This window comes from Orycteropus afer, unplaced genomic scaffold, assembly GCF_000298275.1.
Source record: "Orycteropus afer afer isolate SDZICR_OR568_19922 unplaced genomic scaffold, OryAfe1.0 scaffold00177, whole genome shotgun sequence".
In the NCBI taxonomy this organism is placed as follows: domain Eukaryota; kingdom Metazoa; phylum Chordata; class Mammalia; order Tubulidentata; family Orycteropodidae; genus Orycteropus; species Orycteropus afer.
In genome coordinates, this window is record NW_006921764.1 from 6,399,064 (window position 1) to 6,411,007 (window position 11,944).

An 11,944-nucleotide genomic window follows, 5' to 3' on the forward strand; every position below is an offset into this window, starting at 1 on the left:
GACTAATTGGCTGGGATATAGTATGCTGCCTAACTTCCCTGTCTTTGATTGCCTGGCAAACACTGATTATGGGCACCTTCAGTTTGCCCACAACTTCTTGTGTCCTGTACTGCCTTGCTTGTGCTCTCAGCACTGTTTTAACCCCTGCTCTGTGAGCCTCCACCACTGGGAACATGTGGGAAATTTGTTTCTGGTTGAGTTAACGTTGCAGCCAGAAGAGGCATGGATCAGTGACTGTGGCAGCAGCCTTGATGGCTCAGGACTGACTTTCTTGCCAGATTCTTCAAATAATTTCCACACCTTGGGGATGGTTAACTACAGATCAGGGCTCTCAGACTCAAATTCCTACCAGTTGCATCTGGATACATGCATGAGTGACAATTCCCAGGTGGTCATGTAATAACATACTGGAATACTCCTCACACCCACTGAGAAATACGTTTTCACATTTCCCTTGCTACAAGATCCCCCTCCACGTCTGTCCATTTTCCCTTTCCCATCATTGATGAAGGCATAACTGCAGATAAAAAGATGTATCTATCATAAGGAAGTAACTATGCAGACATACTAAGGTCTTAATATGGAAATGAACCAGGAGTGGGAGCAATGACAGTGAACTGGGTGCCTGTGGCCACGAGGGAATGTGGGCCCAGAGTTGCCAGTCTTCTGAGTTTTCAAAAGTTTTCAGAATCTGGAATTTTACTTGAGTCCTCCTCATTGTAAGGAGCCCTGGTGGCACACTGTTTAAGTGTTTAATTTGAACCCACCAGCCTCTCTCCAGGAGAAAGATGAGGCAGTCTAGCTCCTTAAAGATTTATAGCCTTGGAAACCCTATGGTGCAGTCCAACTCTGCCCAATAGGGGGGCTCTGGATTGGAATCCACTGAACAGCAACAGGTTTGGGGTGCTGGGGGGCAGTCCCTCAAAAACATCACATGCTTCCCCCTCAAAAAAATAAAAAAAAATCCACACACAATTTAGGACTGAGTTTGGCCTGAGGCATAAGCTTGTCATATCTGAGTGACATAGAGCAATTCCATCCTGTCCTTTGAGGATGATGGGCTGAGCTCTCCCTAACACAGCGACCAGGGTGAGCGGAAGGCAATGCTTCCCCAAAGGTGCCTCATTGAGGTGATGTCACTAGGGTCCAGGCAGAGTTTGTCACCTATGCTTGTGCCATTGGAGCCCTGTTCCCAGCATCAGTTGAACCAGCCTCTCTAGGCAAACACCTTCCTTCCAGGGGCTCTGACTGGAGAAAACACTATGTAAACTTGAGGACAAGGCTGGCTGCTGAGAATAGGGTGCCAAGCCCTGGGGATAATCTTTCTTCTGAGGAGTGGCTGGTGGTTTGAACCTCTAGCCTTTTGGTTAGCAGTCAAATGCCTTAGGCACTATGCCACCAGAGCTCCCAATGAACCCATAGAGAGGAAGTTTCAGCTGGTTGGTTCCTGAACTCATGTAATGGCAATGGATGAAGGTCAGTGCCTGGGTGATGGAGACCACTGAGGCCACAGAACCAAGCCTCACCATTCCCCTAAGCTCCTATCCTCCCCCACAAACACTCCCATTCACCAGTCCTTTAAACTAAGCTAAACGTTCACCATGTTTACAAAAGCTTTTTCTGCAAACAACTTGAGAAAAATCTATCCCCAGTGGACCAGTGCAATAGGGAAATGTGTTTTTTCCTTAATGGCCCATCTTTCCATAGAGAGAGAAGTCAGAAACTTGCAGCCCAGTTTCCCTAATGATCATGCGACCAGTCCACTACCACAATAATCACAGCCAATATTTATCCAGCACTTACTCTGTGCCAGGCTCTTTTCTAAATGCTGCACTCGTATCATGTCATTCAGTCCTCCCAACAACCAGGTGAAGAGAGGTGGCAGTATTATTTCCATTTTGAGCTGAGGAACTAGGCACAAGAAGTTAAATAAGTTCCCAAGGTCACACAGCTCCTGAGTGGTAGAATTTGGTCTCAAAAGCAGGTACTGGGACAAAGCATACAGCATCTTAACCAATTAGGGGCCAGCCTCTCTGTGGAAGGTGTGTGGGGGTGGGGATGGGGTGAAGAGTGCAAATTCTTCACCAGCTATCCTAGGAGAGTGAATGGTGCTTGTGGGCCTAGAATAAGGGGATTCATTTCAAAGAGGAGGTGCTGAGACTTGAACGATGAACCGTAGTTGGGTGTTACCCTTTTCCACTCATAGTGACCCCATGTGACAGAGTAGAACTGCCCCCATAGAGTTTTCCAGGCTCTGGCATAGTGGATAAGGTACTTGACTGCTAACTGGAGGTCAGTGGTTCAAACCCACCAGCTGCTCCGCGGAAGGAAGACAAGGCGATTTTCTTCCATGAAGATTTATAGCCTCGGAAACCCAATGGGGGTCGCTATGGGTCGGAAATGACTCGATGGCAGTGAGTTTGGGTTGGTTTCTTATTTTTATTATTATTTTTTTTTTTCATCGTTACAGGTGGCATAGTGGTTAAAGCTATTCTGCTGCTACCCAAAATGTCGGTGGTTGGAGCCCACCAGCCGCTCTTGGGGAGAAACGTGAGGCAGCCTGCTCCAGTAAAGATTTACAACCTTGGAATCCCTATGGGGCAGTTCTACTGTGTCCTGTAGTGGACTCCTTGGCAGTGGGTACTTTTTTTTTTTTTTTTTTTACAGCAGCAGGTCGTCAAGTCTTTCTGATACAAAGGCGCTGGATGGGTTCCAACCACTCTTTCTGTTGGCAGCCAAACACGCCCCCAAATAAAAAAAGTTTTCATATCAGAGTCAAAAGGATGTTAAAAGTACAAAGGGCCTCGGCTACACTAACGAATCCAATCCACTTCATTTACTTGGAAGGCTCCTTTCACCCAGAGTAAATCCCAAGTTTTTTTCGTCTTTGTAAGACCCCTCTCCCCAAAGGGATGGGGAGAGGCTGGAAGAACCCCGACTTGGAGCGATGTGAACAAAGTGATGAGCTCACAGTCTGTCCCCCAGAAAATCCTCCAGGAGCCTGAAGGTCCACCTCCCCGCTTACCTCGTAGGTGCTGGTAATCCCCAATTTGTAGAACACCGGGAGGAAGACCTCGGCGCTGATGACCACCACAAAGAAGTAGGTCAAGGCAAAGATGCTGAATATGGCCCCGAAGCGGTAGATCTCAGAGGGGGTGCCCAGGACTGTGATGGCCGACATGAAGCTGGCGGTGAGGGACAGCGCCACGGGCACAGCCGTCATACTGCGGCCGCCCATCAGGAAGTCCTTGGAGGTCTGCTGGCCGCCCCCCGCGAAGGCGTAGTAGATGCCAATGACCGCCGAGATGAGCAGCATCGCGGCGAACACCAGGTAGTCCCACACCACGAAGGTGCCGATGCCCCGCGCCGCCTCCATAGCCGCGCTGCCGCCGGTGCCCTGCGCGCAAACCCCTCGGCGCACGGTCCCAGCCGCGAGCTGGAGCCCCCGGCGCCCGGCGCTCACTTCTTATTCCCCTGGCCCTGGGCGCCGGGGGCCGCGGCGGGCGTGGCGCCCTGCAGGGATTGGAGGCGTCCCTCCAGGTGAACGTCCCAAGGGAGGGGGCGGGGGCGCCGGGTGCTGCCCCTCGAGTCCCGGCTCTGGGATTCAGCGAGCCCGCCAGGCGCACTGAGCGCTCCCAGGTGCCCGGCTGGGGTGGCCGGGAACGCAGAGGCGCCGGGACACCCGGCCAGGTGGCAGCCGGGAGGACTGAGCCTCCAGCCGTGTCCGAGGAAACACGGGAGCGCTTTCCGCAAATTTGACCAAGAGGCACCCGAGTGGAAAGCACCCTTTAAATGAGCAGGCGAACGGTAGGGAGCGTGGGTCGAAGGGCAATTGACATGCCTTTACTTTTCGCTTTCCCGTTCAACAGTCCAGGTCCTTATGGGAAGATCGGCCTGGAGTTTTTAGATTTGATCTCTTCTGGGGCCATGCAGGTGACAATCTGCAGTGCTCGGGGTCATTGTTCCTGGATAAGGAAGCAATCAGAAAGGAGAGGAAGAAGTTTGTGCTATTGGTGACCTGTCTTGTCATTCATTCCCTGAAGCCCATAGAAATGGTAGTTGCGGTGCTATTTATAATAATACCTGTCATTTAATGAGCCTTCCGATGCAACACATACATGTGTGGTACTTCATACATTAAACAGTGTAATTCTTACCTTTGAGGTAAATGAGGAAGCTGGGATTTAGAGAGATTAAGCCACTTGCCCAAGGAAATGGTGGAGATTACATTTTGAATCCAGGTCTGATTTCAGAGTCTGTTCTCTGAATCACAATGCTCTACTTTGGTTAAGCCTAAACGTAGATGCCTGTTATGCAGGCAGTAAGGTGTGCACCTAAATGGAGAGAAGGCATATGGAAGAAGGCATATGATCATTTCCAGGATCAGCACTCAAGACATACAATAAATGGTATGTATCACAGAAGGACAAATACTGTATTAGTTCATTATTGTAAAAAGTCAAGGAAAGGTTTATATATGGAAGGAAACTCTCTTGGTTGGTTACCAGGGGTGGGGGGAGAGGGGAAGGGAACACTGGAAAAAATTTTTAAAAAATAAAGTAAAAACCACCTGAAAGGAGCTCTGGTAGCGTAGTGCCTAAGGCACTTGGCTGCTAACCAGAAGGCTGGCAGTTCAAACCCACCAGCCACTCCTTGGAAGGAAAGTTGGGCAATCTACTTCCGTAGTGATGCCGCCTTGGAAACCCAAGGAGGGGTCGCTATGAGTCAGGTCTGACTTGATGGTAAATAACAACAAGGAAAAAAAAAGACATAAGTGGCTTATACTGAAATATTCCTAACAAGATGAGTTACACTTGTGAACTAATGTTATTTTTGGGGGTTTTCTTCTAAAGTAGACCCTCCAACAAAGTGTTCTTGCTTATCATCATATAACCTTGTAATTTGCCAGTTGGGCCTTTGTAGACAGTCCACAGAATGCATTTAGCCCAGCACAAGCCAGTTGCCACCAAGTTGATTCCTGCTCATGGTGACCCTTGTGTGTCAGAGCGGACCTGAGCCCCACAGGTTCCCAGTGGCTGACTGTTCAGAAGTAGACCACCAGGACTTTCTTTCAAGGCTTCTCCGGGTGAAATTGAGGTTCCAACCTTTCAGTCAGCAGCCGAGTGCCCTACCTATTTGCACCACCCCTTAGCCCAGCCCAAGGTATGAGAAAAGCTTGTTTTTTTGTTTTTTGTTTTTTGTTTTGTAAGCTGGTATTATGTGTATAACATTTTCAAAGGAAATAAAAGAGAAACAGAAGCTAAATTCAAGTACTTCAATCATTTAAATAAATGTGTGACTTAGAATTTGTCTCACTGTATAAAGTTCATTTATTTATTTTTAAATGTATCTTTTAGCAGCCTGTGAGCATAACACAAGGACCCCAAAGATGTGGCAGTCTGCTTCCATAAAGATTACGGCCTTGGAAATTGTGGGGGCAGTTCTACTCTATCCTACAGGGTCGCTATGAGTCAGAATCAAGTCAATGGCACACAACAATAATCTTTGTGGGAGCAGATTGCCAGGTGCTCCCATCCACCCACCCAGCGGCTACTGAACTCCAACTACTGAATTTTGCGCCACCAGCGCTTCTTTATTAAGTGCTACCGTTGGATAATTGTTGGGATGCTTCCAATTTGTTGAGAACAGGCCAGCCTAAGTGATGCTTTGGAAGCACTGCTATTAGAAATGGCCTCTACTTTCCCCAAGTTATGCCCCCTTGCATTGTAACGTTGACATAATGCCATGAAGAACAACATAAAATCTGTACCTTGGTCCTTTCTTAAGTCTTACAGGGGTCTGTTATATGTGTTCAAATCAGGGCTTTGAACTTCCCTTTCAAACCCCTGTTGAAAATTTGCATTTCCATCCCAGATATGGGAGCTCTGGTGGCGTAGTGCCTAAGGCATTTGACTGCTAAGCAGAAGAATGGTGGTTGAAAATAAAAACTTACCAGCAACTCCTTGGAAGGAAGACAGGGCAATCTACTTCTGTAGTGATACTGCCTCAGAAACCCAAGGAGAGGTAGTGATGAATCGGAATCGACTGCACGGCAGTGAGTGGGTTTTTTTGTTTGTTTTATTTTGTTTTGGTTTTGGTTTTTGGTATCCCAGATATACTGAATCTGAATCTGAAAAATCTCTAGGTGATTTTTATAGATCCCCAGTTGATTTTTATGCATACATAAGATCTTGTTAAATGTGTCTTGTTAAAATGTAAATTCCTGCCAAAAGACCAAGTATGTGTATATATGGGTTTTCACCTTACTTTTCTCTTCTTTTGGTTTCTCAAATTTGTGACTAAATGGCATGATGAAACTCAACACCCAATGATGGTCAGGTCTGCATTTATTGTGACTATCTTAGTCAGAGATGTTGGAAGGTTGGGCAATCCTACTTCCGTAGTGATACTGCCTCAGAAACCCAAGGAGGGGTTGCTATGAGTCGGGCCGACTCGACGGCACATAACAACAACAACAACAGCTTAGTCAGAGACAGTATTTTCTTCTGTTCCCATTGCCTGAGACTCTCACACCTTCATGAGGAAATAGCATCATTAAAGGTATAGCATGCAGCATTCACTACAGCTGGGATTCTTCCATCGCCACCTAAGCTATACAGCTTTTCTTGTAAGGACCACCCCTCCCAGAATGCACTGTGCCTTGCTCACTCCTCCTACATCCATCAGCTTTCTGCCAGAGGCCTGTTGTGTGCTGTTGGGTTGATTCTGACTCATAGTGACCCCATGCTGTGGTTGTTAGGTGCTGTTGAGTACTTTCCGACTCATAGCGACCCTATGTACAACAGAATGAGACATTGCCCTGGAATTAGAAAAACAAAAAGGAAGAACATGCTCGGCGTTTCTCAATTGAAGGAACTAAAGGTAAAATTCAAGCCTCAGATTGCAATGTTGAATACTGATCATACCTAACTGTTCTGACTTAATTTAAAATTCAATTTAAAGACAGACTTGGGAATGCAACTCATTTATAACCCAGGGACTGCCTACAGATGTGTATACTTTTTTTGGGGGGGCCCCATATTTTAGTGTGTTTTTAGAGTTTAGCAAAGCATCTTTACGCCCGGAGAAGTAATTACTGGCCATTTGCTACATCTGAAGAGCATAGGTACAGATACTAAGAAGAGAGCCCAGTAAAGCCAAACAGGTTTTCCTGGAGCAAAATTGTTTTCATTTCCTATGACTCACCCTGACTCACTGGGAAATGTTTATGTACTGATTATCCTGAAACAGGGAAACAAGGATGAGTTTTAAAAACTACAGCATTGCATTATAAGTTCTTTCACATCTTTGTTGAGTAGGTTTCTTCTGGAGAAACATGGGAGTTTTTCTTACCAAACCAGTTGTCATGGAGTTGGCTCAGACTCATGGCAACTCATGAGCACTGAGCTCCACACGGTTGCTAGTGGCTGGTTTCTCAAAAGTAGATCATCAGGCCTTTCCTCCGAGGCATCTCTGGGTGGACTTGAACCCCCAAGCTTTCATTTAGCAGCCGAGCAGGTTAACTCTGCACCACTCGGGGGCTCTGAGCTTTTCTAAATGGACCCTTTGGTTTTTTAAAAGGCAGAGTTTTGAGAGTGAGGTCAGTGGGAATGGACTGATAATTGATGATAATTTATTTGCAAAAGGAAAATAAATACAGAATGTGCTGACATGTGTTATAATTCATGCAAACGCTGCAAAGAGCTCTTGAATTTTCACCAGAAGGCATACCACATAACCATACTCATTCATTTTGGAACATGCTCCCTGGTGGTTCACTCCCCCTATGGTTCCTCTCACTTATAAATGCTTTCTGTTAGAGTTCATCCATCACTTAATGTGGACCCAACTGTCAACATTTTTCATGACTCCTAACCCCACCTGCTCTACAACCAAAGCTCTGGTAGCATAGTGCCTAAGGCACTTGACTGCTAACCAGAAAGCCGGCAGTTCAAACCCACCAGCCACTCCTCAGAAGGAAGGTTGGGCAATCTACTTCTAGACTGATATCTAGTATCTAGTGATACCCCCTTGGAAACCCAAGGAGGGGTCACTATGAGTTGGGTCTGATTCAATGGCACATAACAACAACAACAACTCCTCTTCTTTGAGCTCCCTTAGAATGTTTAAAGCCATTTTTTTTTTGGTCTTTATTGTATTATTGTTGTTAGTTGCCATCAACTTGACTCTGACTCACAGTGACCCCATGTACAATAGAATGGAATATTGCCCGGTCCTGTACCATCTTCATAATCATTGATACGTTGGAGTCCTTTGTTGTGGTCACTGTGTATTTTGAGTGCCTTCTAATCTAGAGAATTAATCTTCCAGCGCTGTATCAGACAGTATTCTATTGTGATCCGTAGAGTTTTCATTGGCTAATTTTTATAAGCAGATCACCAGTCCTCTCCACCTAATCTGTCTAAGTCTGAAAGTTCTGCTGAAACCTGTCCACCATTGGTGACCCTGCTGGTATTGGAAATATAGGTGGCATAGCTTCCAGCATCATAGCATCATACAAGTCACCACAGTATAGCAAACTGACAGATGGGTGGTGGCCAATACTATAGTTGTTTTAATTAAGGTTCTTTCTGACAAAATAAGAGGAATTACTCACATGAGGCAAAAAAGAATGCAGACATGTGTCACAGATTCCATAAGCCCAAAAGGAGTCACTAGGAAGCATGGCATTTTTTTTTCCTCTCTCTCTCCAGTCAGATTTTTTTCTGCACTGTCACAGGTATAGTCAGAAATGTCCAAAGTAGTACTTACCAAAAAAATACCAAACTCACTGCCATTAAGTCAATTGTGACTCATAGTAACCCCTCCTTGGGTTTCCAAAGCAGTATCACTGCGGAAGTAGAGTGCCCAATCTTCCTTCTGAGGAGTGGCTGGTAGGTGTGAACCACCAGCTTTCTGGTTAGCAGTCAAGTCCTTAGGCACTATGCCACCAGAGCACCCGAAGTAGTGTTTTTATGTCCTTAATTCCACCACTCGTCTGGCAGTTTGTCATAATATGGTGGCTTGTGTGTTGCTGTGAGGCTAGAGGCTATGCCACCAATATTTCAAATACCAGCAGGGTCACTCATGGTGGACAGGTTTCAGCAGAGCTTCCAGACTAAGACAGACTTGGAAAAAGGAAGGGGCCATCCACTTCTCAAATAATTGATCAGTTAAAACCTTATGAATAGCAGTGAAACACTAATAAATTACTGGAAAACTTTATGAATAGCCCTGAAACATTGTCTGATATAGTACTGGAAGATGAGCCCCTCAGGTTGGAAGGCACTCAAAATACAATTGGGGAAGGAGATCATGCTTGGCAAAGTGGAGGGTCAATGAAAAAGGAGAAGGCCCTCAACAAGAGGAATTGACATAGTGGCTGCAATGATGGGGTCAGGAATAGTAGGGATTGTGGGGCTGGTGCAGGACCAGGCAGTGTTTCATTCTGTTGTACATAGGGTGGCTATGAATTGGAGTTGACTTGGTGACACTTAACAACAACAACAACAATTCCAGGGACAGCAGAGACTGAATTCTAATTTGAAATCCCCTGTTGGAAAAATTCAATTGGTCCAGCTTGAGCCACATGTCCCTCGACCTCTAATCCAATCAGCAGTGACCAGAATGGCCTTTATGGTAGTTCTCAATGAGTAAGAATACATACTCTGTTAAAATAAAAGCAAAAAACTTATTGAAGATTCAAAACATTTCAAACTGGGGTCATGTAAAATCAAACACTCCAAAATGATGGAGTAGCAGATGCATATTTATGAGGTAAAATCAAGGACTAAAAGTACAACATTCTGATTGGAAGTTGTAAGATCAAGGAAGCCAGAGGTAGGACAACTCAAAATGGAGGCTTTACAATGGTTGGTTGGAAACACGAATGTGGGCTATTTGGATTGGTTAGGTTAAATATACAAGGTAGTCACAAAGTAATTATCTTACAACATTTCCTGAGGGCTAAGAGAATTTCTGAGAAGGATTAAGAATATTAAGAATATTCTTTCCATATCTTTAGTTTAGTTACAAGGAAAATGTTGCCTTAAATGTACTTAATTAAGTCTGTCTAAGGATTTGACAGAAGGAACCAGTCCCTGGAGAAGGATATCATGCTTGGTAAAGTAGAGAGTCATCAAAAAAAAAAAAAAAAAAGAGGAAGACCCTCAGCAAGATAGATTGACACAGTGGCTACAACAATGGGCTCAAACACAACAACTATTGTAGAGATGGCTCAGGATCAGGCAGTGCTTCCTTCTGTTATATATACAGTCACTCTGAGTTGGAACTTACTCAGTGACATCAACAACAACAACAAGCATTTGATGGTGGCAAAGGAAATAAGCAAAAGCTCAAATAAGAGTCAGAGCTCAGACCTGGGCCAATCATTCTGATACTAGTCAAGCACCTCAATTTTGAAACTCTCACACACAGTCAATCTTAAATCCTTTTTTTGATGTATAAAGTTATATACAAAGAACTGAAAATGACTGGAAAAATTTTGTTGATTGAACATACCCTATTGTCCTGAAACTCCCCTGAAATGACATCAAAGGAATAGAAAAGGTATTGACTCAGAAGGGCAAGGAGAAGAGGAGAAAAGATGACTGCAGACAAGATTCGATACAATTTTGGAAGAATTTTTGCAGATAAACAACTGGAAAGTGACTTAGGTTTCATCTTTCTTTTTGGTTGTTAAATCTCTTAAGGGAAGTAAGCCAGTAGAACGAAACAATTTGTACCACAGAAACCCTTAGAAACTGTCAGAAATTGGAGGGCCCATATTCTTCTAAAGTTGATTACCACTGCCATCGAGTTAATTCCAACTCATAGTGACCTTTTAAAAAGGGCAGAGTAGAACTGCCCCATGGGGTTTCCAAGCCTGTAAATCTTTAAGGAAGCAGACTGCCTTCTCTTTCTCCCACAGAGCGGCTGGTGAGTTCGAACCACTGACCTTTTGGTTAGTAGTCGAATGCCTTAACCTCTGTGCCACCAGAGCTCCTAAAGTTGAGGTATAAGGTAGGATGAAAAACCAGAAGGCTTATATAAGGAATGGTAAGAAAGTACACGTTTTCCCCTTTCCCAGGCTGGGCAGCCAGGTAACTAACCGACCCCCCGCCCCCTTCTCAGCAGAAAACCAAAGGTACCCTGTCCAAAGAGATTTAAAAAGTTCTGGCTTGAGGGCACTAGTCATAGTTAAAGGCTAGGGTGAAGCATTTTACTGGAAAACAGAGATTAGAGAAAGCTTGACGAACGAATGCTGACACCTGCCTCATCCCTTCCCTTACTAGGCTCCCAGCATGCTGACTACCAGCCTTGTACTGTCTGGCTTAGGACAGTGAAAGATTCCCTTCTGGGGAAAATGACCAGCCCAAATCCTTAGGAGCTCTATAAAATGGCCTCAGTGAGATGGATTGACACAGTGGCTGCAGGAATGGGCTCAAGCATAGCAAAGATTGTGAGGATGGTGCACAACCAGGCAGTGTTTGTTGTCCATAAGGTCACTATGAGTCAGAGCCAACTCGACAGCACCTAACAACAGCAACAATAAAAGGACCGTCCCTGAGCAGTGCAACTGGTTAATGCACTCAGCCGCTCACTGAAAGGTTGGAGGTTCTATTCTCCCCAGGACCACCTCAGAAGAAAGGACTAGAAATCTACTTCTGAAAACCCAGCCATTGAAAATCCTGTGGAGTGCAGTTCTGCTCTGTAATACGTGAGGTAGCCATGAGTTACAGTCAGCTCCACAGCAGCTGGTTCTGATCTAAAAGGGCAGGGTTCCTGTCTGACCATTTAAAAGTGAGGTCTTCCAGTCAACAAACCCAGCCTCCACACTCACAGTTTCTAGTTAGCTTGAGTTACCTCTTTCCTATGAATGGACAATCAAGGATCACCACACATTTGGACAAATATTTTCACATAAAAGAGACCAGAATTAATC

General features: G+C 45.1%; 1 protein-coding gene across 1 annotated transcript in view; it reads right to left on the bottom strand.

The window, feature by feature from the left end:
• Positions 1-3,376, bottom strand: part of SLC5A8 (solute carrier family 5 member 8) — a 55,935-nt gene extending 52,559 nt beyond the window's left edge. The window contains exon 1 of the mRNA XM_007947217.1: positions 3,026-3,376. Coding sequence (XP_007945408.1) covers positions 3,026-3,376 — 351 coding nt within the window. The remainder of the gene's footprint in view (positions 1-3,025) is intronic.
• Positions 3,377-11,944: the final 8,568 nt, after the last annotated feature.